Source organism: Pseudovirgaria hyperparasitica (genome assembly GCF_010093815.1).
Source record: "Pseudovirgaria hyperparasitica strain CBS 121739 unplaced genomic scaffold EJ05scaffold_48, whole genome shotgun sequence".
In the NCBI taxonomy this organism is placed as follows: Eukaryota; Fungi; Ascomycota; class Dothideomycetes; order Acrospermales; family Acrospermaceae; genus Pseudovirgaria; species Pseudovirgaria hyperparasitica.
Window position 1 is genome coordinate 250 of NW_022985596.1, and position 25,714 is coordinate 25,963.

General features: G+C 46.3%; 10 protein-coding genes across 10 annotated transcripts; 3 read left to right on the forward strand and 7 right to left on the reverse strand.

Annotated features, from left to right (window-relative positions):
• Positions 1-674: 674 nt before the first annotated feature.
• EJ05DRAFT_490835 (uncharacterized protein) lies at positions 675-1,750 on the forward strand (the record flags this gene model as incomplete). Its single annotated transcript, XM_033745925.1, has 4 exons — positions 675-727; positions 1,015-1,121; positions 1,231-1,278; positions 1,323-1,750. The coding sequence occupies 4 exons, from the start codon at positions 675-677 to the stop codon at positions 1,748-1,750; spliced, it is 636 nt and encodes a 211-aa protein (XP_033594973.1).
• Positions 1,751-3,489: 1,739 nt separating this feature from the next.
• On the reverse strand, positions 3,490-5,742 carry EJ05DRAFT_297264 (uncharacterized protein). The gene is made up of 3 exons (XM_033740575.1): positions 5,530-5,742; positions 3,610-5,479; positions 3,490-3,544 (listed from the first exon to the last, which is right to left on the reverse strand). The coding sequence occupies exons 1-2, from the start codon at positions 5,616-5,618 to the stop codon at positions 3,643-3,645; spliced, it is 1,926 nt and encodes a 641-aa protein (XP_033594974.1). The 5' UTR covers positions 5,619-5,742; the 3' UTR covers positions 3,490-3,544; positions 3,610-3,642.
• EJ05DRAFT_297159 (uncharacterized protein) lies at positions 5,743-7,168 on the reverse strand. Its single transcript, XM_033740574.1, has 4 exons — positions 6,940-7,168; positions 6,586-6,817; positions 5,967-6,536; positions 5,743-5,899 (listed from the first exon to the last, which is right to left on the reverse strand). Exons 2-4 carry the CDS (start codon positions 6,679-6,681, stop codon positions 5,867-5,869), a joined length of 699 nt encoding a protein of 232 aa, XP_033594975.1. The 5' UTR covers positions 6,682-6,817; positions 6,940-7,168; the 3' UTR covers positions 5,743-5,866.
• A 1,546-nt stretch (positions 7,169-8,714) lies between these two features.
• On the reverse strand, positions 8,715-9,380 carry EJ05DRAFT_505966 (uncharacterized protein; the record flags this gene model as incomplete). The annotated part of the gene is made up of 2 exons (XM_033747760.1): positions 8,715-8,910; positions 9,205-9,380. 2 exons carry the CDS (start codon positions 9,378-9,380, stop codon positions 8,715-8,717), a joined length of 372 nt encoding a protein of 123 aa, XP_033594976.1.
• Positions 9,381-12,074: 2,694 nt separating this feature from the next.
• Positions 12,075-13,629, reverse strand: EJ05DRAFT_481225 (uncharacterized protein). Its single transcript, XM_033745026.1, has one exon. It carries the CDS (start codon positions 13,592-13,594, stop codon positions 12,257-12,259), a length of 1,338 nt encoding a protein of 445 aa, XP_033594977.1. The 5' UTR covers positions 13,595-13,629; the 3' UTR covers positions 12,075-12,256.
• Positions 13,630-13,850: 221 nt separating this feature from the next.
• Positions 13,851-15,158, forward strand: EJ05DRAFT_297433 (uncharacterized protein). The gene is made up of 4 exons (XM_033740576.1): positions 13,851-13,904; positions 13,971-13,989; positions 14,086-14,402; positions 14,463-15,158. Exons 3-4 carry the CDS (start codon positions 14,184-14,186, stop codon positions 15,078-15,080), a joined length of 837 nt encoding a protein of 278 aa, XP_033594978.1. The 5' UTR covers positions 13,851-13,904; positions 13,971-13,989; positions 14,086-14,183; the 3' UTR covers positions 15,081-15,158.
• Positions 15,159-15,624: 466 nt separating this feature from the next.
• EJ05DRAFT_515589 (uncharacterized protein) lies at positions 15,625-16,293 on the reverse strand (the record flags this gene model as incomplete). Its single annotated transcript, XM_033748614.1, has 2 exons — positions 15,625-15,970; positions 16,032-16,293. 2 exons carry the CDS (start codon positions 16,291-16,293, stop codon positions 15,798-15,800), a joined length of 435 nt encoding a protein of 144 aa, XP_033594979.1. The 3' UTR covers positions 15,625-15,797.
• A 3,106-nt stretch (positions 16,294-19,399) lies between these two features.
• On the reverse strand, positions 19,400-20,284 carry EJ05DRAFT_525977 (uncharacterized protein; the record flags this gene model as incomplete). The annotated part of the gene is made up of 2 exons (XM_033748856.1): positions 19,400-19,668; positions 19,891-20,284. The coding sequence occupies 2 exons, from the start codon at positions 20,282-20,284 to the stop codon at positions 19,400-19,402; spliced, it is 663 nt and encodes a 220-aa protein (XP_033594980.1).
• A 1,244-nt stretch (positions 20,285-21,528) lies between these two features.
• On the reverse strand, positions 21,529-22,880 carry EJ05DRAFT_542577 (uncharacterized protein). Its single transcript, XM_033749730.1, has 2 exons — positions 22,477-22,880; positions 21,529-22,421 (listed from the first exon to the last, which is right to left on the reverse strand). The coding sequence occupies exons 1-2, from the start codon at positions 22,502-22,504 to the stop codon at positions 21,538-21,540; spliced, it is 912 nt and encodes a 303-aa protein (XP_033594981.1). The 5' UTR covers positions 22,505-22,880; the 3' UTR covers positions 21,529-21,537.
• Positions 22,881-23,568: 688 nt separating this feature from the next.
• Positions 23,569-24,042, forward strand: EJ05DRAFT_481226 (uncharacterized protein). The gene is made up of 2 exons (XM_033745027.1): positions 23,569-23,614; positions 23,666-24,042. Exon 2 carries the CDS (start codon positions 23,764-23,766, stop codon positions 23,998-24,000), a length of 237 nt encoding a protein of 78 aa, XP_033594982.1. The 5' UTR covers positions 23,569-23,614; positions 23,666-23,763; the 3' UTR covers positions 24,001-24,042.
• Positions 24,043-25,714: the final 1,672 nt, after the last annotated feature.

Below are 25,714 nucleotides of genomic sequence, written 5' to 3' on the forward strand. Positions count from 1 at the left end.
TCGCAATACTATCAACCATAATCATATTGTAAGTCTGAGCCCTATTCTACGACTTACCACTGAGATGATATTAAGCTCTTTTGTGTTTGATGACATAGCTCCAGCGGAGACCATGTGCATCACCCACTTCTTCTTGCTGTTAGGCGAGATCACATTGATGATATTTTAGTACCGAGCACGCGGACAGGGCCAACAGAGTAGCAGAGAGGGACTAGGAGAAAGAAGGCCAACACATAAGGAATCCAAAGGAAATGATTTCATAATTCGAAGTATCATTCGTCACGGGATTTTAGCTGTCCTTATTGTCGCCATGATACCAGCCAGTGTGTGTACCAATAAGGTAAGTCTGTCGCACGGCTATCAAACGTTGCTGATGTTCCAGGGGATACCGTACTCACTATCTCTCACCATCTTGCTGGCTTTGTATAAAACGAACACCTTGTTTATGACGTTACCTCCAGCAATTCAGATGATCGTTGCGTTAATTAATGCCACACGGAACAAGACGCACGGTGGTCGAAAGGCCAACCAAGAGCATTCGAATCTCGGTTCTGAGGAAAAATCTCTGGATTCTTTCGACGGAATAAACGACCGTCGGATGAGCGGAATGAGCTTCATGTGCAGAGGCACATTTCTCACTTCGTCCATCCCTCCTCCAACTCAATGCACAAGTCATGACTAATACCTTACTCTCTCCGAAGTCATCTTTAGGCGCCTGCCGTGGAGGGTAATCCAGTAGCAATGCTGCCACTACACAGAGACACGATCCTATTTTCTTATATCTCTTTTCTAAACCTCTAATATATAATGGAGATTAGTATCAGATTATAGCTATAGACGCTTTCTATCTTTCCAACTTATTATTTTTTAGAAGAATTAATGAATAGAGCTATAAGCAGAGACTTAGAGAAGGTAGTATATAATATACCTAGCTAGACCCGTGATAGATTATGCACTATAAATTTCGAGACCTTTTTACGGACTGTTTTCGAGGCTATACATCACTATTATTAGGCTTATGCCTCCTCTACCATTGTCGTTCTCGAATCTGGGTCCTACATGGCAAGGAGCTAGCTGCGCCTCGAAGGATAATTTCGTTACAGACCGGAAAGCACCTGTCGGTTGGCCCTGCATGATTCAGACAGATTAAGTACGAGCAGTGCGACCCAGGTGGAATCTGTCGCCGTTGCGTGAATCGATCACAAAATCCAGGTGATGATTGGAAACTAGGCTGCTGTCGCGATACACTTCCTGATCTTATGATTTTTCTCCTACCAAGTATGTTCCGAACATGAGTATTGAACAGTGCTAACAGATTATAGCCTGGATTTCCGACCTCCACAGCAAAAAGACGTTAATCGAACTGTGCGAAGCGAATGTCCATGATTGGGGAAAGTCTATGATCAAGATCCAATTGACGCCAGGATGGGGCTTGCCCTGGCTTGAAGTTGACGTCTATGAATTCAAGCCGAGTAATCCTGAATTGTTACGGCAATTCCAACACCTCAAGGATGCAAAAACGGGCCAAAACATGCGTGTAGGAAAGGCTTCGCCTCCACTTGGGCTACAGAACATTGATTATATCGAGGATGAGACCAAATATGACACTCACGTCAAACAGATCGCTGCTCATTTCATGCCCATCTTTGTCGGACGTTACTATGCGGGTGAAAAGGAAGAAATTACTGACGGAAGTTTACTACCTCATCATCACCACCTATATTGTTGCACACACTTTGACCATACCTGAAGAACACAAAATTGTCCTCTCAAAGCTATCAAACTATAGACCAGATCGCTACGGCGACAAGACTTCGCCGCGTCTGGTGAACCGACAAATCAAATGTCAGAATAGAGACCTATATACAAGGCAACGAAGAAGTTGGCCGAGCAATCCTCGACCACAGTGTATTATGTAAGCAAGCTGATAACTGTATATCGGCGGATAAGACTTCAGGGTTGAATTGAGGCCTTGAAGCCTGAAATCATGTCTATATGATGCGAGAAAAGCAAGACGAAATTCACATTAGAAGAACCTCAAAAGCCCTAATTATGGACCTTGACTCTAGAACGATCAAACCGCCCGAATTGATCCGGAAATTTTGAGAATTGCATGGAGTAGAGCCACTAACCATTGTGCTTCTCATTGGGTTGTTCTTCTATTATTTCTTCCATCTCAAGAACCAATTCATCAGCGACGTCTGCCGCACCCCATTGTCGGAACCAGCCTTCTAGAACATTTTTGAATTCAAGAACCCAGGCATGCTGTGGTCCCCATTGATCAATGATCAATGATATTGCAGTGCGCAAGTTCTGCTCTGCTTCCAACTTGTTTCCCCGGTAGAAGTGGCTATAAGCAATAATTTTCAGGGATTCAATTCTTTCAACAGTCCTTTTGGCGTACACTTCATAGCTGTTAAGCAATGAAGAGACGTCTCTTGCTAGAATCTCTGCCTCGTCATGTCGACTTTGTCGGTTCAGATTATGCGCTAGATTGAGCATCACTCGTGGAGTGCAAAGTCCAGGTACGGCACTACTTCCGTGCAGTTCGTTGAATAGGCCACGAAGATGTCGTTCTTCTCCCAGATGATCCGTAAATCCATACACTCGCTTTATATAATCGAGACGAACAGATATAGAGAAGCGGTTGAGTATGCCGAGCTTATCATTCAGCACATCGCAGGAACATTTCCACATTACCGCCATAGCCTGGACAAGAGATTCTGAGTCGAGCTCAGCAAGAAGCCGACATATTTGGCCCCAATGTGCTCCATGCGGGATGACCTTGGAAGCCATATCCTTGATGTAACGGCGCAAAGAAAGAGAAACCTCAAGGTTCGCTGTTTGTATCAGGTGGATAAGAACTTCAAGAAAGCAGGCCAAAGTTCGTGAATGCTCGTCCCTCAAGATTTCTTCAACTAGTGAAGATGCTTTGGATAGAGCCCGACCAAAATCAGTATAGCTCTTTTTCTTCGCAAAAATTGTGGCGGAATAGCAGAGGGAGTCGAAGTCGTTGCACCGATCATACCGTATTTCGGCGCCGCACGAATTGACGAGAGCCCCGTCTCCGTTGAAGGACATTTTCCTACAGGAATCTTGGAAATATACTCTGATTGTGCGGAGCAATTCCTCAGCGACCATGAGAGATTGCGGTGGAGATGGTGTATGTAACCCTCTAACGCAAGGTGGAAGGACATTTTTGATATTGTTCCAATCTGTAGCAAGAACGGAATGAGTCCCATTCAACAAGAGCATGGGTGATCTTGCTGTGGTACTATCCCGGCTGTCCGCGGAGGGCTCCGTTGGCGCGCCGCCAGTGTGGTCCGACTTCGGAGGGTCTTGCCTTCTTGCAGGCCATGTTATATGGTGAATATGATTTGTCACCCAAGATTCTTGCTCCATCGAATGACCATCATACAAGGGCACAGTAGAGCCAAGTGCAATACTTGGAAGCTCCGACGACGCAGTGGGATGACAGCATTTTTCATTCTGTGGGAATACATTCACGGCAGGGTTGGTATCGTAGGCATGTGCGCTGAAGGGACTAAGAGCGAGAGCCCGTGCGTCAGGGAGGTTGTGGCCATTATACGTAGCTTGAGGATCACCTACTGCTCTTCGTTTATGCTGAGCGCATCGAACACATCAATACTTACTTTCACTTGAATCTCGCCGGATCACAGAAATCGAACCAGGTTCTGCCTCTGGATAGCTGGTCTGCGTTGCAGATTCCGGGTTAGACTGGAGGCGCATGTTGTGTTGCTCCTTCTGCCTTGACCAGGGCCTATCGTCAGCCTGCAGTTGACACACCGCCGTGTCTTTGCCAGGTTCACCTTCCATACATATCATGGTATCATGGATGCTTGAAGAGTTCAATTCAGACATAGCTGATGGGTCTCTGCCAATATGAACCGGTGAAACTGTATCGGAGTTTCCCTTCGTGTTAGGAACGGTGATTCGAGGCGACGCTGTCGCAGTGTTGGCGCGGCCATCACTTGTTCTCAGCTTTATCACACCGGCGCCCATATCGCTTCTGGTACCGGGATTTGGGTCGTGCGCAGATGCACCCTTGTGAGACGTCGTAGGTGATTGCGGAACAGATGAGCTTGAAGGGCTAAAGGAGCCCGTTCGACTTCTGCATTCGCTACTGATTTCAGAAGTGACTTTTCCCCCGTTCTCAGCCCGGAAAGTCGACGAGCTATCCTCGCCACCTTCTCTACCCACTCGGGCTGTCTGCCCTTCGTGGTGTTCAATCACAGAGGGAGAAATCGACAGAGTATATCTCTGCCTTTGCCTGTCCGGCATCACCGTAGAGGGGCGTGGGCTCAACGTTTCATCATCCATAGAAGTGTGGTCGACCGAAATGCATGAGTCTGAGCCAACACTGGTGGCCTGGCCTGAATCTTGTAAAGACGGAATACAAATGTCGCGAGTCGGCGTCGTGAGGGCTGGTGGTGACCAGAAGCTGCCATTTGCAATTGTTTTCTGTCGCTTTGCTCCTCGTGAACATGCCTCAATAATCCAGGGCGGTTTTCTATGTTTCTTGGCCAAGCTGACATCTGGTGATCGACCTGCTGGAGAAAGCATTGCCGGAGCTGCACGTGTCGTTGCCGCGTCGTCTGCAGCTGACCTATTGGGCAGCCTCGTTGCAGTACAAGATTGCATAACATGATCGGCCATTCCTTGCCCAGCAGCGTCAGAGCCGATCTCAAGATCGGAAGCAGTAAATTGCTCACCCGAACTCGAGGGACTCGCTGTGCTCAAAGAATGGTCACCAGTGTCAGATTTCCCATAGATTATGAAGGAGCTTCGACCATTGCCTTGTTCTATGGGTGTGAGTTGAGGTCTCGGACGCTCTCCTGCTGAATTTTGGCGATAGGCACCTTCGCCTTGGTCCTGGTACCTACTTGTCCCTATCGTTTGATCACCCCGAGAATCTTCATTCTCGAGAAGGCAAGCATTCAAGTCGATGCTGGCGGTATCGTCCATGGGTCTGTCCAGTTGGCTTGGTCTTGATGAAACTTCAGGGGCTGACACTTCAGGGGCTGACACTTCAGTGGTATTGTAGTAAGTTTGATGGCACTGTTTTGCAAGCTCGCGATCCGCCGGCGATACACCCATCAATTCGCTTCCAAAGCTGGGCATCAATGACGCTTCAAGGCCATGAGCGATGCTGCAAGGACTCTGGGCCACCGGATCTTCTGTTGAGATCGCGGAAGCGGCATCTTCAAGTTCTATTAGGGGCGTATGATCTTGAACATCATGAGCCTGTCTATTCTCTGAGCTATTAAGGATAACATCCACGTCTTGATCAAGTCCCAGCTCGTAGTAATCCGAGTAGTGGCTGCCGAGGCCAGGTATCATAGGGAAGAACTTTTTGAGAGTTGCTACAGCAACTTTGTCGAGATCTTTCCATTCTTGATGATACTTGCGAACGTATTCTTGAAAAAGAAACGAAGTTACACCGGTCAGTTTGCGAATACTGCGATTGATCAGTACCATCTATGCAAAATAGAGCGGACATAGCCTTACTATGAGTCAATTTTGAGGTCACCAAGTACTATCCACATGCCTGGTGGCATGGACAATAATTTCACACCAGATTGATACATCTGTAGCATTTGGGCACGATCTTCCTTCGGTGCTTCAATCCTTGAGGCGATAGCTTGAATAGCGTCCGTGATTGGAGAAAATGCCCGTCGATTCTCCACAGTTGCAACGCAAAGGAATGCGAGTGCCACCTGGAAGAAGCGACGTCCTGTGTTAAATCGCTGTTCAAGTTGCTTGTACTGTTGCCATATTTGCTTCAGAGAATTTATTGGTAAGCTCGGCGGGGCCAATTGGTGAATTTGCTGTGGGGGAATCGCATTTATGAGCTTAGCCAGATTATGCTTTGCGGTATCTGATAGCATTAGCTTTGGCATGGTCTTCGCATGATCATCTGCTAGCAGCTGGAGTTTGTCGCTGACATCACTACAGAACTTTTTTGGACGTCCCGGCTTCGTGGAGGAAGCGAAGCGAGGTTGGCGTGCTGTGCTAGCATTACGAACTTCTCTAGCATCGCAATGATCAAACTCGACATCATCCTGAAGCTCGGCATTCCGATCAGACCGCTTTTTATGGCGTAGCTCGCTATGGGATCTTCTGCTGCGAGTAGCAGCATCGTGAACTGGACTTGTCTCATTGGGTGAGTTACGAGTAGCCCGCTGTTGATGATAATTGTGGCCGATCAATGATTCGCTGGTGATGGTGCCACCCTGGTCCTGTCCGCCGGGTGGGATCTGCTCCACCTCCTCTCCCTGATTATCCAAGCCGTCATTAGGTTTAATCCGACTATTACTTGAAATCTGGCAACGAGACTCGGCGACGCTATTACTCGCTGAGTCGGCACGCTGAACATCAGTGCTGTCAGCCTGAGAAGATTGACAAGTCTCTGTGTTGAGCTCTGAGGCTAGAATTTGCAATGCTTGAAGTACGTCCACTGTGGTTGAAGATTGCTCGAGTCGATCAGCGGTACGATAGAATGGCTTTTGCAAGGGCTGTCAAAAGCGTTAGTGTTGCGTAAACTCGGAGTAAAGCAACGGCTACCGAAGCGACCAGATCCAGGCATTTCGCAACGCAGCAGAATGCTGATCGCACAGATGAGGGTTCGAAATCGAGATGTGCTTCCGCGGCAGAAACCATTGCTCCGGCCTACACATGGCCGAAAGTAGATGATGGGAAAGTGCTTTTGATCAGTGCCCGGAGTAGAAGCACTCTTTATTAGAAAAAAGTCGTCTGCATCCGAGAATTTACCGAGAGCTATGGCCAGTGTCCAGCGCTTATCATGTGAGCTTTGACCTCTAACACTTGACGCCCCGCGACGCCGCAAGCACGCGATGAGCAGATCACCTATTAGGCGCAAAGCTGAACAGCGATCCAACAGGGGGTACCAAAACTCACCGATCACCGATGTGTCTCCGCGCACAGGCCGCATCACCAGAATGTACTCAAAAAACGTCAATTTATTAATAGATTAGCAGCCATGGCTACGAATGCGCCCTCCACTATATTTTACTAGGTACTAACATCGTCTTAGTAAGTCAGAGATCCGGGTACGAATTTCCTCGAGTGTAATACCGTTCCAGACATCTAAAATATGCTACTTTAGCTCCTCATCATTCTGCCATGTCCTTTTCCTTAACCTCTGCTTTAATATAGCCTAATAGACTTCTATAGGATTTAGATTAGGACTCTACGCGTAGTGGTAATCGACTTATATTCTCTCTTTAAGCCTAGCCTCCATAGCTAGGTTAGTTTTCCCTATCTTACTACCTTTTCTAGGCTTCCCATACGAAGGATCTCTATCTTTAACTAGCTAAAAGGTATAAGAGTACTAGGCCTTAAGGGCCTTTACCTACTTTATATAAATAGGTAGTATCTTCGAAATATAGTACTCTATTATTATTCTATTACCCTTTGGCTTATAGATAACCTTATGCTCGTGTTAATTCTACTAGGATAGGACTCTAGCCTTATATTAAACCTAAGTCTCATTCTTACGGCGTCGTGGTTTACCTGATTTTCAAGGCCTCCTTACTTTAACTTACTTATTATTATAGAAGATGAGGTCTTCTTTATGGAACCAGGAGACGTGGCTTATAACGTAGTATTTCTAGCCTTGTCTATTAGGCTTATACTAAAGATCTTAAGGCTCCTTAGCTATCCCTTGCTCACGTAATATCCACCTAGTTTAGTACTCTATAGGGTCTATATAAGCCTCATCTATATAGACCCTATATTTAAATGGCTTAAGACCCTAATCCTAACGCTTTTCACCCCATATACGTCTCTCTTTAAGGTTATATTTTAAAATAGGCTTTATCCATCTCTATTTATAGCGCCTTACTACGATTAAATAACGTAGGAGGGAACGCCGAAGTGTATTATTCAAGACTTAAATATTATATTTCTCCTTCTACACGTTGTAACTCTGGTTTTGATAGGGATTCCGCAATAGGGATAAGAGGAGATTAATTATAGTCTTATTAATCTTTTAGGGTCTTCCTAATCTCTTTAACTATTTCCTAAGCCGGCAAGTAGATGGTGAACCGTGTAATTTGCGTTGAGAGAGCTAATTATAGGCTATTAAATATGGGTACTCATATACACGTGAGAAGGCTCTAAGGGTGTTTTTTAAGGGTATACGCTCATCCCAGAGGGTGTAAAAGCGTGCCTTTTAAGGAGTATTAGCCTTACAACGATGAGGCTGTCTTTCCTCCATAGTACTTAGCTATAGATAAGGTTAAGAAATGGTATTATAGTTGAAAATAGGGGGAATATTGAGTATATTTTAATAGATAGCCTATATAGCACTAGCGCGCGGAGACACATCGGTGATCGGTGAGTTTTGGTACCCCCTGTTGATTGGTTCGCATGCGTTGCGGGTAAATTCTTCTTTTCAATTCAAATTTGAACCTGAAGTTCCCTTATAACGGAACAGCAACTGGTGAAGCAAGTATGAACATTTGAACATATTCAATCCCTGACTGTCCGCGGGAGCCTGGTGTATTAGGGGTTTGTGGCTTTTTTTGCCAAGGGTTGTCAGGTTCCATGCGCTGCTTGTGCCACATTGGTGCAGATGTTGTACCGCGCATGAGATCGACAGGCGAAGCCAAGCTTATTGATGTTGCAACATCTTCATGCTAGCACTCCTCATGCCACTTCAAAGGTGCCAATCACTTGCCTCTGGTTCCACCCTGGAGATCCAATACGGTCAGCATGATACATGAGCCAAATGTATCATAATTGGTTTTGCCAATGTCTGCGTCGACAGAATCTAAACTCTGCTCATGCTTAACCTTGCGGATCGGGCGGCTGTGAATGTCCCATTGACCGCGAGGATGTTCTGGCTCAGCTATAGCACCAAGCGCACTATCAGGTATCAAATGACAGAACTCAGCCTTAGTCGCTCCGCCCGGGCAATCTCCCATCACCAATAGTACGCGTTCTGCGAGCGGATGTTCTTGAACGAGCATCGTCCTTGCGCTAGTGTTGTGGTATCTTAAGTCTATGGTCCAGCGATTCGCGCTGGTTTTAGGTTTGACAGTACTACGACTTGATCCTTATTGCATGCAATAATAGAGGCTTCAATTGGATTCTGCCTTTCCTAGCTTAGCCATATATCTCTCCACGCCTTCTACTGCATCTTGTGGTGAGCGCATGTACTCTTGGAATAGAGACAACACCTCTGCTAGAGAGAAACGATTCTGCGGGAGTTTCTCGGCGAAAGCCGTAGCTAAGGTATCGATCTTGTATGAGTAATCTTCCATTGTTCCTGCCGAGTCGCAGTCGTTGTCGTCATACACCCGCTTGTAGAAGTTGTAGAAGAGCTCATAGTTCATTTCTGAGGTCGTGCGACCAAGCTCGATCCGGATAGTTGCATAAGAAAGCTTGGCACGATACACGCATGTCTCGCGCGCACACGAACCATAGTATTAACGATATTTTTATCTACTACCGCTATACTATACCCCTATAACTATAATTACTACTATATATTAGATAAATATAACCTTAGAAATATATATATATACTCTTTTTATTACTTTAGAGTACTTTAAAATATAAGAGTATATAATTAGTTAGAGATTCTTAGAATCTACTCTCTTTACTCTTTTTCTATAGTTTTAGAGATATTATAGCTAATATAAAGAAATAAAAAGAGTATAGATATACTCTTAAGACTATATTTAACTAATTTATAGTAGTAAATATAGTTATAGAGGTATAGTACGGTGGTAGTAGGTAAAAATATCGTTAATACTATGGTTCGTGTGCGCGCGAGACATGCGTGTATCAACTGCCAAGCTTTCTCATGTAACTATGGATAAACGGATTACCTATCAGTGAAGCTGCCCCGATCAATAAACTAACCGTCGGCTTTAAGAATGGGCTGCATGATTAGCGCGATGTGACAGAAATGGCCGAATTGCGTAATTTGCTCTCTTTGTGTTACCTGTACAAGGGTTTGCCAACTTCAGGTCGACATTTGACCTCCAGAATAACCTTATTTTTACGCATTAAGACGGCGTCCGGCTATACTAAATCCATGGTTTCTCTTAGAATTACCGAAGTTCTGCCGAAATTGAATAGATTCGAGTTTCCTGACGGGCGAAAAATAATTAGGGGGTTTTTGAAACCTCAGCTGGAGGTCAAAATTTGACCTTTTTTACCGACGGTTGCCCGTTTTCCGCCGAGTATTTGAAATTAGATCTCACCGTCAGCTTAAAACCCGAGCAGATGACCAGGGTATATAAGACGGCGTGGAGCTAAAGGAATGTGGCTTCGGGATGGCTGAACTTTACCTCATATAGTATGGTTGGACGTCAAAATCGACATTTTTCGACGTTTTTCGACGTGCAACTTTTTTACGCTCGTCGACGACGTCCAGTTCGCGAGAACTTCGGCTAATCGACGTTTTTGACCCCGTCTCGTGACATATGCTGCTTACGTAAAAATATACTTTTTGTTTCTTAGCAGATTTGAACGATTTGGAGTATTTTGAGGTGATGTTCAATAATGGACGACGAGTCTACCTTTACCCTTGTCCTTGCCCAACAGTATTGCCTATTCGGGCTATTTGTAGAGGCTGCCGTTGAGGCTATCGATATAGATGACCGAGGTGGCGTACGGAGGTGTGATTCGACGGCGTTGGTGCCACAGATTCTGGATGAGATCCGTTCTGGGAACAAGGAGGCGAAGATGAGAGGTCTAATTGGCGTTCGAATGGATACCTTTGATGAGTTATTACAGACTCTGAAGGGGTATGGGCTTAAAGACGGGTGGAAGGTTTCTGCCGACGAAAAACTCTTCATTTACTTACATATCTGTCGAACTGGGCTCTCTCTCAGTAAAGCTCGATGGATCTTAGGAAGAGATACCTGTACCTTGAGCTCGTAAGTCGCTCAGGTATTACCTATTACCTCATTACTAAAAGTCATGATAGGATATTCAATCAGGTGACTCACTCTTTATGTAAACTTCATAAGGATATTGTGAAGCTTCCTGAAGATACCGTCGATATCCATCCTAGTATAGCTACAAATCCGAAGCTACAGCCGTTCAAGGATGCTGTTGGCGCGATTGATGGTACTCATATACCTATATCTGTACCTGAAGAGCAGCAGTTAGCTTGGTGGAATCGGAAGCACTTCATCTCGCAGAACGTACTTGCCGTAGTCGACTTCGACCTCAACTTCATGTTTGTATATCCTGGTTGGGAGGGCTCAGCTCACGATCTTCGCGTCTTTGATAAGGCGATTGAGGATGGGTTGACGTGTCCACGAGGGAAATACTACCTTGCTGATGCTGGGTATACAAACCGTCAACATACCATGCTACTCACGCCATATTATAAGACGAGATACCATCTACGAGAGGTAATAGCTGCTGGACAGAAGCCGGAGACGAAGGAAGAACTCTTTAACCTTCGTCACTCACAGCTCCGTAATTGTATTGAGCGAGTATTCGGTGTGCTTAAAGCACGCTTTGAGATTCTATTAACGCCTAGGCCAAATAGGAGTATTGAGATGCAGACAGACCTTATATTTGCTCTTACTGCCCTCCATAACTTCATGAATGTTCGCCGAGATGACACTCCGGGTATGAATTCGCAGGTAGTCGACGAGGAACCAGATAATTTACAACCGCTGTTACTCCGTGATGCGCTGGAGCAGAATAGCGATAGAGATCGTATTGCAGAGTCGTGTTGGAGGCAATACCAGGCATATATAGAAGCAGAAAATGAGGATATAGAGGATGAGGTTGTATACTAGAATTATTCAATATTCAATATTCACGTAGTATAGTGGGGCATAGTATCTAGGGCATAGTATATGCGGATATCTTGCGTAAAGATGTAATAATTAGAGGTATAGTAGTTGCCAAGCACGCAGCGACTTTTACCACCGGGCTCTCTCCGGGCTAGGTTTTACTACGAAATATTAGTCTTTTACGTGGCTAAGCCTGGCCCGGGGAGAACCCGAGGGTAAAGTCGCTGCGCAACACTACACCTCTATCGTTATATATATACGCAAATACAACGCAGTTTCGACGCGAATATCCATATACTATGACGTATATAATATAGAATAGGTACTAGCGTCTCCTAATTTAGAAGTGAACAGAGCTTAGTAATAGTAGATACTACGTCACTACTACTATTACGGATTCTCAACTCTATTAACGTATACTCAACTTCATATACTTTCTATCACGACTATAGCTGCCATGGACGCCCTGCTACTGTACCAGGTACCTCAGAACCTTCGCTAGTTGTTTCTATCTCCCTATCCTCATCTGCAACTGTCAAACGGCTAACTTCTGGTATAGGAAACAACCCGGAGGCAGTTCCACCTCGCTCGATAATCTGGCCTCTAAGAAACTTTTTTGCTCTCTCATCACTCATACCAAGGAAGAGATTGGCTGTACCAGGGTTGGCGATAATGAGACAGGCCTTATCGAAGTCATCGTCGGTAAGTAGAGCAGCGTACTTCAATTCTAACTTCTTGACTGCCAACTGGATAGGATCTTGTTGTCTCGAGGTATGTTTTTCAAGCGTCCGAGTAAAGTCACTCTGTGTCTTGAGGATAACTTCAGTAATACTCCGAATAGCTTCGCTTCTCGGTGTAACTCTATTCTTAAGCTTAAGGCGCTGAACCGCAGCTTTACGGTCCTCGATCCGGTTCTTGTCATCATCAGAGTATGTATTCCTATCCACACTTCCATCACGTCTCTTCTTACTTCGCGTTGTAGTAACCCTATCTCTAGGGTTACTATGGTTGGCGGCCGGCGAATCGCCACGGTAAACCTCATCATCACTATCCTCATCAACCTGTATAGCTGACGCTGATGAAGCCTTGGTAATTGACCGCGAGTACTGGCCAGTAGCCACCACGTCTCCGAATATTTGTTCAAGCAACTCAAGGTGAGGTGGACCTTCACGTCTAAACCTCCTACGATCCTTATGAGTAGTGAAGTACTCATCCATAGTCTCAGGATCTGCCTGGTACGTCCCTAACGTGTCGCTCCACCACCAACCTGATAAGGCGTTTAGGTGCTCATTCCACGCTTTATAGACCTCCTTCCAGGTTCCGAACTTCGACCTTACCATCGCGGCAGTCAACTTAAAAGGTACGTGTTCTCCTAACTCTATTTCTGCGGCTGTCCACACGGCCTTCGGAAAGGTACCACCGCCTGTACGAAGGCTGAGTTTCCTCAATAGAAAATTCAAGAGCTGAATCTCAATCGCAGGTGTCGCCCACGTCCGCCCTTCATATTTCGGCTTCGGTCCACTTGACACTGCCCTCTTCGGCGATGGGGCAGACGCCTGTAGACCTATAGTACCACTTCGCCCACGTTTCGAACCAGATAATGAAGAGTCGGATAGCGATTGAAGACTATCGGCGACTGGCGGCGAGTCGGACTCCTCGTCTAGTTGCTTACGTAAAAGTATACTTTTCTGTTTCTCTGCAGATTCAGACGAATTAGCACTCGTAGAGTTGTCATGTACAAGGAGTATAGGGTCGATGACGTCGTCAGGCACGTGGTCAGCCATTTTCCACGACGTGGAGTTGATGAGTTTGACTTCAATTTGGACGTGGGAGAAACGGTATGCGTGCTACCCCGCCTTAAGATCGTATTACTAACTAATTACTGAGCGACTTGACCTTCAGCTGACTTTTCAAACACCCAGGACTTCTGGAGGTCGAACTAATTGAAAACTATCGACGGGTGGCGTCCGGACGCCGTCTCTACGCTTACAAATAAGGTTATTCCTGAGGTCAAAATCTGACCTCAAGTTTCAAAAGGCCCCTTACTTGCTGCTCAAAAACGTCGATTTTGACATTCAACCATACCTAATATAGGTAAGTTCAGCCATCCCGAAGCCACAATCTTTTAGTTCCACGCCGTCGTCTAATCCCTGTCTTCAGCTCGGGTTTTAAGCTGGAGGTGAGATTCAATTTCAAACACCGGTCGAATATGGGGTATTGAACGTCAGAAACGTCGAAAATTGAACGTCAGCTGAGGTTTCAAACACCCCCTCAGCTCTGTGGCAGGAATGCCTGCCTTGCTTTGTGCAACTTATCAAGGTCAGCTTTTGTTCCGGATCTTCAGAGCGAGAAGACCTCAAACTTCGCTACGACATGTCGCTGGCGCGCTTCCAGCTCGCATATAGTCCTAGAAGGCCATTGCCACCTTGCGAAGGACCAAAGCTGTTGCCATTCAAGAGGCATAAGGGTAATATCCACTTCCTAAAGCTTCTTAGTTCGTCGCCGCGCTTGGACGGATCTGAAGGAGCCGAAGGAGGTCACAGCTATGTCTTCAAGGTTCGCATAGGTAAGAAGAAGTATGCACTAAAGGTCGTAAGTAAATACGCGTATATTTAATCACTGCTTTGTCGTTCAAGCCTAATATACGTCTAGTTCAAGTTCTTTAGTGTCGAGCAAGAACGCTCTTCGGTATTTCCTACCGATAGGGTCAAGGCAAGCGATGAGATAATCACCTATCACTCCGATCCATTTTATGCAGAGTGTAGAGCATACGGAAAGCTGCAAACCCATGAGCAACAGCAGCAAGAACAACGAACAAGAGACGAGAGGCGGCAACATCGGGAACATCCACACCGACTAGCTGTGCCCTGCTACGGCTATCTTTATCTCCCAGCAGAACAGTATGGGGAAATTTTCAGCGAGCAATTTGGGATTCGAGACTGGGACTGGCCAGAAGAAGATGAAGACAAGAGCTGGCGGGAGAAGCCACCGTTCCGAGCTTTGGTGAAAGAGCTCGTAGAGTCCAAGGAGGCCATCGTTAATGCAGAAGAAATGGAGCGAGACCTACACGAACTGAGGAATTTGGGAATATACCCAGTAGACCTGTACGCGAGGAATTACCTGGATGGAAAACTTGTTGATTTCAGTAGCGCGATGATATCTCCACACTGGTGGCTTGATTCTCTCAGACCACTGCGGCGCCAGAGGGTGTTGGACGAGGAGCTTTTGCTATTCAGAGAGATGATCAGAGAGGCACAAACCGATTCCTGAGATGTAACGGTGATTCACTAGTATAGAAAATACAGAACCAACACGTCCTGGGTAAGAGCATTCGGAGTGGTAATTAGCAGATGCCGCTGGAGGCTCTTTCGAAGGAACGGTGACAATCAAGAGGATTGACCTTAGAGATCTCCTCAACCCCCCAGTCATCCGCGTAACCCTCTACCAGTCGTGCAGTATTTCACTAAAAGTAATGATATGTCGGACTGTCCTATTGTCAACACCGCAATGCCGCTCCATTCTCGAGGTCCGAGCGAAGCAGAGGGCGGGGCAAAGCTGCTGATCGACTGGCGGGTCAGCTGATTCGGCATCAGGGATGCCACCAGCAGCCTTGCCAGTCAGGTGGATGAAACATCCAGGCGCCACCTGTACTGTGGGCTTGGCAAGGATGAGGTATCGCTGTCCACATCTACCTAAATTTCTGAAGAAGGTATGCGCCGTGCATATTATCGTTTGGAGGATGAAATCGAGCTGAATTAGGTAACTTCGTTTATGACCACTTTCAGCCGGTATCAGGGTTTGCGTCCCGGCATTTGTTTTACGAATTTATTTTCTTGAAGACATCATTCTATGAGAGATTTACGATGTTCGCAATGGTAGCATGTCGTTCCGATCCCAACCTTGCATTTGTATCATCGCCCATTGTATGACACTGTGGTACTATTGAGAGTTCAACTGCATCTGAATACCGATTGCAGTATCTTTGTATCATAAAGTCGGCCAGTCCATCTCAATCTCCTCCAAGCCCCCACGTCCTTTGAATTTATTTACAACAGTGGCCTGCTCATGTAGGAGATGGTGGTTGGTCTGCGTCCCGATATTTGCGAGCTTTCGCCAGCGTTCTAGATCGACTTGGTTGCGTTTGTTCCCATGGGCTGCTTCTGCATTGTCCCAGTGTCCGGAGGAGAAACCAACAGCTGGATCCAGCACAGTCACTCATACCTTCCAACCAGTTACACTGCCACAATTCGCCTTCTCTTATGCACTGATAGTCGACTCTCTGGTAGTTGATACGCCCGGCCATTGGACCCCCATTAATAGCGTAAACGATTCGATCTTCGTTGTAGAACCACATCTCATATTTCCATTTCTCAGGCGCACCGTTTTCCGGGTTCTGTGCATCATAATTATAGATGAGATGCACTGACTTCATGTCCCTCTCGAATGCGTTTATGACAAACTGTGATTTATGCGGCCATAACATTGTGAAAAGTTTAGTAGTCAAGGGATTAAACAGACCACCAGAATATGTTTATATACTTTAGACAGCAGTCATGTCTTATCTAGTCTAACGGTATCTTCGTTGGGCGTACCTGAGTCGCACAGTCATAGTCCGTTTCTCTAAGGGACATTTTAGTATATCTACGGGCTATTTTTCGTGTCATACCACGCTCAGACATGACCAAATACAATCGGATACAATTTGAGGTCCTAGACTAGAATTGTATGATTAGTCACCCTAAAAGTACGAAATGAGCTTGGAATGACCATGGAGCTTAAAGACCAGCGATGAGGATACCGAAGAATTATTCAACCCGTAGCGTCTTAAATAATCCGTAACCTTCAAAAACCCCGTAGCGTGTAGTAAGGATTTGGATTCCACACGTCTGGAAGTATTAATGCCTCGTGGGGTAGGGGGTTGCAAAAGTCGTAAATCGCCGACCTCCGGCGCGCGTCGTCTACGGTCTAATACTACTTATAATTACTATCTCGAGGGTCGTGAAGCCAATACACCCGAGAAAGCACGCTCTTATACACTCTGAGACCACCGAATACCCTCTAAAAACGCACTAAGAGCCTTCGGTTGCGTTTGCGAGTACCTATATTTAACTGTCTATACACGGCTCTCTAAACGCGAATTACGAGGCTCGCCAGCTATTAGATGATAGAGGAAATAGTATGGCGAGCCATTTTTAGACGAGTCTCAGCAGGGAGTTGATCGCGAGGGTCTGAGACTTTTTGGTTCACAAAAAACACGATTTTCACGAGTTTGCCCGATCAGAAGTAATGCATGATCGCATGGCCCTTCTGAGTTCTTTCCGGTCTTGTTGGGTGGGGGAGGCGTCTGGGTTTTCCCTGACGTCCTGTGCTACCTGGCTTGTGTCGGTCCGTATGGGGCCTTGGTATCTTATGCGTCTTTTACTTGTGGGTAGCGGTAGTAGCTGTTGGCACTGTGTACGTAACCTTCCGGTGTCATCTCCTGGGTCTGTTGTGTAGCGTTGAAGAGATTTCACAAAAACGCCTCGCAGGAGCTCGTACAATAATCAAGAGGAGGAAGAGGTAGGATTTCTATTAGGTCATCCCCATTGGTAGCAACGCGAACAGCATAAAGTTCCCACAGCAGGTTCTCGTGTGCTGGCACAGCACAATGAAGCACTTGTCATCGGTTCTTATGCTATCTCCTGAAAGATCCTTACCGAAACTGTTCGCTCGCGACATCGCTGCTTACAGCGATGCGGAACTGGACCGATAGCTGGTCGAGCACGGAAGGTGAGCACTGCATGCCATCACCCATCCTACTGCCTTGCTAACACATACCGTCCGCGGTAGGCGTCTTCTTAATTTGCTGCCAAGAAAAAAAGTCTCAAGCGACCGGGACATGCCCCACTAGAAATGCGCTTTGCACAAGGCGAGGTGAGCCAGTACGACAACAGCCTTTCACATTTACTGCGTGATCTAAGCAACCTCCGCCACACTACAAACTTCAATCGTCCATGAGAATCTGTGTAGTCGTCATTCTTGATGAATTCAGGTCTTTGGCCTTTGTATTGCTATGGTAGCTGTTGCAATCTAGGACTAAAGGACCCTACGGCATCGCTAATGATAGGGTTAGCTGGCAACTGGCCGAAGAACAAAAATAACCAGATAAGCACGTGCTTAAGGATTGTATTGTAAGCTAAGAAGCGGCACAGATATCATAGATTACACCGAACGTGTGAGTGGGTCAGATCGTTATGATGTCCCTCTCGTAGATATAACATAAGACGTTGACACCAATGGAACCTAGCTTTGATAAACCCACATGTTAGTCGGAGGGAGCATAACCGCGCCTCCGAAGCAGCACATATATGAATATACAGGGGCTGCCGACATGCAGAGCAATATGCCCGAAAGCTAGCACGATTATAGCAGCGTTCTTAGGCCAACTGAAACAAAGCCAATGTGGCGCTCTCGCGTGTCTAGATTTGGCATTTCATCTAGCTAAGTCGACGTGCTTTCTTTTGCGTAAACCTTATGGTTGCATGGCTCCCGCTAGTTAAATTTCTTAGGCGCTCTGTAGCCGGCATATGCGGCTTGTTTATGTTTTCGGTTGAACGCAGGAACACTTGCTGGTCGACCAGGCATCTCACGTCGGTATGGTGTGGGTAGTGTTAGTAGGAGGTCGTGGGCTATGTGCCGCAAGGACTCAAGTCTCTACGATTAATTCGAGTCGACTTGAACATACACCGAATACTGTGTTCACCTCCATTGCATCACCTGGCGGTCATCCAGTGTCCTCGTTAAGGCGAACAATGGATCCGTCTGTAACTTTTTCAGCGCAACACACGCGTTTTTTACCCGATACCTCTAATTTGGAAAACCTTATATTTTCCTTAATAACTCGAGATTAAAGACTCTAGAAGATATTAAAAGATTCTATATATCTCTATTTATATCTTAAGAATATTTATTAAGTTCTTTTAAAGATTAAAGGATCTAAAAGAGATAGATAATAGAGTAAATCTCTATTTTCTCTCTATCTTTACTGTATACCTTAGTACTTTAGAAGTTACCCCTCTATATACTTTAAAATTATAATTATAGAGCTTTTCTTAGAATAACTAATTAATATATTCTTTTTTCGCAATTTTCTTATATAGAAAGTAAGAGACTATATAGAAGTAAATTAATATATAATTAAAAAACTTCCTAGAGTTCTAGTTCTAGAGATATTAGGGAAAAGGTAAGTTTTAAGAATGGGAGAAAAAGTGGTATGTTGAGCGCGCGACACGTGCCAAGAGTTGCGCTGAAAAAGTTACGGACGGATAGTGTGCACTACGATTCAAGCGGATCGCGATGAGCGCTTAGCGGCGCATTGTTCGAATGGTTCGATCTGTAACGCCGGTGCATTAGTCTTGACCCCTGATAGACTTTCTCACAGGGCGCATGCAGCATATCATTGCCCGCTGGTGTGGGACAACGCGGCACGGGCAGGCTACTGATCTGCTCGAGGAGGGTCCCTGGGAGTCGGTGTATTCATACATGTTCTGCTTCTGAGGCGCGGTCATGCTCCCTCCGACTAACATGTGGGTCGAAAAGGATTATCTAAGCTATATATGGTGTAGTGCGATATGATCCTGCACTGGTACAGACATGCTAGCCCGGGGTAAAGCCGCTCTTGGCAGCATATTGTTGCCAAGAGCGGCTTTACAAACAAGGGAACCGGAAGGAGTGTCCTCCTCACAGTATTGTTGCCAGGACACTCCTTGCCGGACCAGCACTCCGATTGCCCAGTGGAGCAGGGATCCTGTAGACTGCGCCCCGCGCCAGAGCATGCCTGAAACCACGCTGTGGTCTTGACCCTTGATAGACTTGCAGACTGGCGGCTGGTGTGCGACAAAGCAGCACTGGCACTACTGATCGTCGTATACGGGATCAAAAGTGAGTCCTCCAGCCTCCCAACCTGGCATTCCGACTCAAGATATGTCATTTTCGACCAGAGAATCCCAGCATGGGTGGGGATCGGAACCTAACATCCATGCTGGACTCGTTGGATTGCTTCGATGTATGGGTGCATGGATTGCCGCCAAGAGCAGCTTACCATCTAGCTGGGTATCATGATCGGTAAATATCGGCGCGTCTGGCACAGAGCCTGTCCCGGCACCCGACTTTCTCAAGATCGCAGCAATATTTCGCCACTCGTTTTCTGGGATTTTGAGACGTAAAATTTCAGAGCCTTCGACAAGATGACAGGCAAGTAGGTCCATGGGGTCTTCTGTAATGGCTTCCTCAATAAATTCAATACGAAATCCAAGATCAAAAGCCATCCTGGCTAACTTGCATATGACAGCTTGGTTCGATCGGCTAAGAGGAGGTTTCGGGTGCCCTAGCTCTTTCCTAGGAGTGAAATTCGTCACATCAGTGAATCGCCGTAAGCAGAATGTCCACAGTTGGAGATATGCGAGTTGTTTCTCATCATGAGGATTCTCGGTCATGGCCTCAACATTATTACCCTCCCCCCACTCGATGGTGAAGCGCGTTGGTCTGAAATAGGCTGCCGAGAACGCATCCCATATACTATTCTTTGAGGTTCCCGCAAGTGTACGAAGTATACTACTGGCGGGTTCGAGAAGCTTTAGATTTTCGAAGAATGTCCTAATACTAGGTATCAGGCAGTCAATCGATAACAATTGGTCGTGCACCGTTTGACATCAAATTTATTCGGGCTTTTCCGCCTTTGATTGGGCCTCGACTTGACGTCTGTATAGAAAATATTCCAACTACACGAGTTCCTCTTGCTGTTGTAGTACGTCAGACTGCTTCAAATACTGATCAACGAGATTTTTTGTTTTATATCATTTTGGGCCCCCTATACTTGCAGGGCCGAAGTGTGCCATGAGGTATATTTTACTCTCTAGGTTGGGTATCTGCACTGTAGATGCCTCCACGTTCGAACGTCAGGAATATACACTTCTAGAACCTACATAGGCAGGGACTTTTTGAATGTATCATCCACCCCGCCCACAAAACAGCAGCCAACCTTCGAACGCGATAATTCACAACCAGCCGAAATATTGAAGTGGTCTAAGTAATATTCTGGTACAAATTGCGATTATCCCGAAAGGATTGACGCACAAGGGCTATGCCCGAGCGTCGCCGGAATCCGCGTCTATTGTGAGACTCTCGTGCAGTGGTAGAGGTGGAGGCGTCGGTGTCCCCGTAGTGTCGTATGCACCACGTCTCCAACCATAGCACTCAGTGTACACGTGCATTTGTGCCCTGATTATGTGGCATAGTTAGCAAGGAATATCAAACGATGAAAGAGCATCTTACCTAGTAGAAATACGAAAGGGGAAGTTCAACAGTCGAGGCGCTGTAGAAACAAAGACGTTGATGTACAAGATGGACTATTAGAGGTTGTTCTGGAAGAAGACAAAGACGACATAACTACAAAGCCTAGACTTGCAATAGCGGGTTAAGATAAATGGTGGCAGTGCGCGTAGGATTTGGTAATGCTAGATTGCAACGCTTCTGATAGGGCTTGACTAGAGCTGGGATCTTATCCTTACAACATCTCCCGCGAGACATTCCCTGATCATAAGATTGACACATATGGCACTCGTCCACGTCGCCACATTAACTTCAACTACGACGGACTGCAAATAGAATCTAGTCATATGCTACAAGTGATGTCACAGCTCACGGTGTATTGGATTTTGGAATGCAGACCATTCAGCATCATTCATACCTAGCAAAACGACCGCGCTACACGAGCATCATGTCTCAAGCAAGCTCGCAAGATGGTAACAAGTATCTGATCAGCCACTAGGGCACCCTTTGCTTCTCTGACACGCTCCACTAGATTCTCCCATGACACTCGCGTGTTTCGGTGGTACCTGTGCATGTTTCCCGTGTCAACCCCAGACCTTAAGACCGGCACCAGGGCTATCAGGTCTGCGTAGAGCCCCGTATTGTTCAGTCGCGGGAAGAACAGTCCCCGTGTATCTTGAACGAGATGGGTGCGGAAATGTGCTAGATAATTGTCGTGTCGCAAGAAAGTCTGACGACATGGTCCTTCTTTTCGATGGTGGCCAATATCAGAGCTTCTTAGCATGATATCACAAGTAAATGTGCGTTCCTGGTCGTGTGTCTCCTGGTGACGCTTTAGATGCTCTAATTTGCTAAATTTTCGACCACAATGGACTCCTTTTACCCTCTTAGAACAGATGAACTGTCTCCGGGGCTGAACAGTTATGACGCCTGAGCATTTTTGTTTCTGCACCTTCATTTTGGAAAACATATCAAGATTGCACGAGTAGTGCTCCCACATCGTTTCTACGTTGTATACTTCTTGACTTTTACAGGCCCCAGAGGTAGAAGATGCCGATGAGTTCGTATTGGCTGCACTCTGAGTAAGACTGCATTCAATCCTGTGCAAAGTCGCACCAGACTGGCAATGCGATCTGCCAACAGCAATCCCCAGTCCCTCCGTACATATGTCGTCTATAACATGTGGCGATGGACAAATAGAACAGCCATCAAGATTAAGCTGCGAGTTTCGGTAGCTGACAGTATACGGACTGGAGGGTTGATTCTCGGGCCACTGGCAGGGGGAGCTGCCAAACTGCTCACCTAGATACATAGTCAGTAGAGTATGAATCCGCCTCCGGTCTCGTCCACCACGTACCTGAAACAGAGAAGTGAAATGTTGACATGACGTCTATCAACCATGAAAGAACACCACTATGCTATGCTGTATCCTCCCGCAGAATCGTTTCTCTCTAGCAGAGGTGTTGTCTCTATTCCAAGAGTACATCCGCTCACCACAAGATGCAGTAGAAGGCGTGGAGAGATATATGGCTAAGCTAGGAAAGGCAGAATCCAATTGAAGCCTCTATTATTGCATGCAATAAGGATCAAGTCGTAGTACTGTCAAACCTAAAACCAGCGCGAATCGCTGGACCATAGACTTAAGATACCACAACACTAGCGCAAGGACGATGCTCGTTCAAGAACATCCGCTCGCAGAACGCGTACTATTGGTGATGGGAGATTGCCCGGGCGAAGCGACTAAGGCTGAGTTCTGTCATTTGATACCTGATAAAGAAGCACCTATCGAGATGCCATTAGCACATGAATTTTGGTTACGGTCGTCAATACCAAAGTCGCGCTGGGAAGACTTGAAGGCAGACCCACGTATGGCCAATCTTTATTGGCCGTGCAATCGCCTCATCCTTGGGCACGTCAAGCCATTGAACCCCCCAGACGAGATCATGATGATACCCAGCCAGTTGGCTGGAATTCCAATTCGTTGTGCAGGGATAACCTGCATGGTGTGATTTGGCAGGATAAAGCTGCTCTTGGCGGCAATCCATGCACCCATACATCGAAGCAATCTCATGCGGGATGACTTACTTTTGATCCCGCATACGTCGATCAGTAGTGCCAGTGTCGCTTTGTCGCACACCAGCCGCCGGTATACTGCGTCACCCTGTCAGGGGTGGTGGGGGAAGACCATTGACCAATAATGCACCTATCTATCATTGTGTCCTCTTGGAATGGTGCCTGATGCGCTGCAACTATCTTTCAACCCCATGTAGACACGTTCTGGTGAATGATCGCATTGGGAAAGAAACAGTTAGATGCACTTAGAGTGCTGGTCAGGCAAGGAGTGCCCTGGGCCGGGGTGAGGCCGCTCTTGGCACCAGTTTGTTGCCAAGAGCAGCTTTACCCTGGCTGAAGAGCGTCCCAATACAACGCAGCTTCTGTTCGGGTAAAGAAGGAGGACGCCGAGGCCGCGAGATTAAAGAGCACACAGAGACGAGGTATTAATATCGATCAAGAGAAATACAATGCGGCGCTTGTCATCCTTACAGTCCTCTTTGAATGTGACCAGTGAATTGGCGAGATAAAGCAGTGTGCGAAGCACAACCAACAAACCACACTGTTTCTAGTCACACCTGGTCCAATCAATATGACATTGAAGCCAGTTCAGGAGACGAGGAGCCAGGAAAGACTACTCCCAAAACGCCTTCAGAAGGTCGGCCCGGGATACGATACTTGCCACACAATACCGGGCCTGATTGTTGGCTATCCCAACTTTTTTTTTCGTACGTGCGGCCGCGTCACCAAGACATTTGGTGAACTTACATGCGTAGTGCCAATGATGTATACCTTCAATTCAAAACATATACACTTTGAGTTAAGCTAGGTAATAATAATCCGCTCTAATGTAATTTTCGAAGATATACGGGGTCTTTATGTTTTGAGTTTGTCGTTGACCATGAACCTATTCACGAGCTCCGGAGTATAACTCATTATCCCCCATCACTGGAAAGAAGGCAACTGCTGTGGAGGACGAGACAGTAGTGCTGCATATCTGTTGCATGAACCAGGGGGTGAGGGTAAAGGCAGGTACCTTGATCATACGGCTAAACCGTGGCCCCGACCGCAAAAATCCGACTTTTTGCGGTCGGGGCCACGGTTTAGCCGTATGTTGGGCTACTTGCCTGTAGATTGATGCACTAAGTATGCAAGCCCCCAGTATCGTGAGACTGCCCTTCATGGAGCTCCTCATAGCACGTGGAATTGTCCTACATTATTACTTGGCGAAATGGTATACAGATGCCTTGGGCTATCCTTAATAAAGGATTTAATATAGATGTTAATTATCAGGGAGGCCCAACCACACATCTTTGAAATGTAACCCCTGCTGGTGGGAGAGCCATGTTATTGTCATTTTAGAGAAGAATAGCATGAAATTTCCTAGTAGCGCAATTCGAACAGTAAAGAAATACAAACGCGTTGCTAGGTCCCGACCCCTGTGTCTACTTTTGTTTTTCACGGACCAGTGAGCAACCCACGCCCAACACTACGAAGATATCTTGCCTGTTCTGTATCACCTCTGCTATTAGCGCCGTAGCTTTGAGTTGGTATACTCTGAACGACCGTCAGAAGCACCCCCATAACGATCCTTTTCAAAATTTAACGATTCTCGCGTGGCCCCTTTGACTTACGGGCTCATCTGGCGCTTTCTGCGAAGTAGCTTCCCCATATTACTCGCCCCGAAATACATAACTTCGTATGTCTCTGACCGGTCAACACACCGTCATTTGGTTGCCTTCTTCACCACTCGATATGTTTGACACAGCCAAACCTATTCCATGTCCGTATGGCAAGGCTGTCCCTTCTCCGGGCCTGCTACATACGTTCGCCCTTGTCTGTTTTCCGTTCTGTCTGTTCGTCGTCTACAACAGCATTACGGCACTAACGCCCCAGTGGAAAAGCTACGGTCCCTTATTCTTAAGTTCTGCCAGCGTCATCTGTATCATTATAGAACTCTCCTCGAATCATGAGGCAGAACTTAGCCAGGCACTATTATCAATCAGCAGTGTATTCCTACATCTATACGATGTAAGTCTACTTATTCATTCGTACTCCACGAGAATAGACTTTAACAATTTCGTAGTTTTTCTGGCTATTTCTGATGTTTAGCCCCGATTACTTCCACATGACGTTTCCTACTTGTATAGTATCTAACGTTGGAGTGTGTGTTGTCTCGTAAGTTTTTCTTTTATAGTGGTTAGTACATCGTTTAATGCCTCAGGATCTTGGTACTACTAAAAGTACTGTCGTATGAGTGGGCCCGCTCCTGCTGCATTTGGCAGACAGCATTCTACAGCTTTGCTGCCTTCTGGTGTTGGATGTCTTGGTCTCAGAGGTCGGGCATCCACACGCTCCACACGCCACCTTACAACATAATGCTCATCAGATGCTTCGTATACATTGGGGTGTCTGTAGTCGCACTGATACTCGCTGTGTTCAACATTCAAGCTGTGAGGAGCCTTATGAGTGCCATAGAATTTGCTAATCTCCTAGAAGGGATTAATTCTAGCTAGTGTCTCCTCATTATGTCCTTCCGTCTT

Coding starts and splice junctions, on each gene's coding strand:
- EJ05DRAFT_297264 (XM_033740575.1), bottom strand. CDS start 5,618: ATGCTACAGATGTATCAATCTGGTGTGAAATTATTGTCCATGCCACCA. Junction 5,480..5,529: donor GACCTCAAAATTGACTCATA/GTAAGGCTATGT, acceptor GATCAATCGCAG/TATTCGCAAACTGACCGGTG.
- EJ05DRAFT_542577 (XM_033749730.1), bottom strand. CDS start 22,504: ATGTCAACATTTCACTTCTCTGTTTCAG. Junction 22,422..22,476: donor ATTTCACTTCTCTGTTTCAG/GTACGTGGTGGA, acceptor CTATGTATCTAG/GTGAGCAGTTTGGCAGCTCC.
- EJ05DRAFT_297159 (XM_033740574.1), bottom strand. CDS start 6,681: ATGGTTTCTGCCGCGGAAGCACATCTCGATTTCGAACCCTCATCTGTG. Junction 6,537..6,585: donor GCCTGGATCTGGTCGCTTCG/GTAGCCGTTGCT, acceptor CGCTTTTGACAG/CCCTTGCAAAAGCCATTCTA. Junction 5,900..5,966: donor CAAAAAAGTTCTGTAGTGAT/GTCAGCGACAAA, acceptor TAATGCTATCAG/ATACCGCAAAGCATAATCTG.
- EJ05DRAFT_481225 (XM_033745026.1), bottom strand. CDS start 13,594: ATGGCTGACCACGTGCCTGACGACGTCATCGACCCTATACTCCTTGTA.
- EJ05DRAFT_297433 (XM_033740576.1), top strand. CDS start 14,184: ATGTCGCTGGCGCGCTTCCAGCTCGCATATAGTCCTAGAAGGCCATTG. Junction 14,403..14,462: donor AGAAGTATGCACTAAAGGTC/GTAAGTAAATAC, acceptor ATATACGTCTAG/TTCAAGTTCTTTAGTGTCGA.
- EJ05DRAFT_481226 (XM_033745027.1), top strand. CDS start 23,764: ATGACATTGAAGCCAGTTCAGGAGACGAGGAGCCAGGAAAGACTACTC.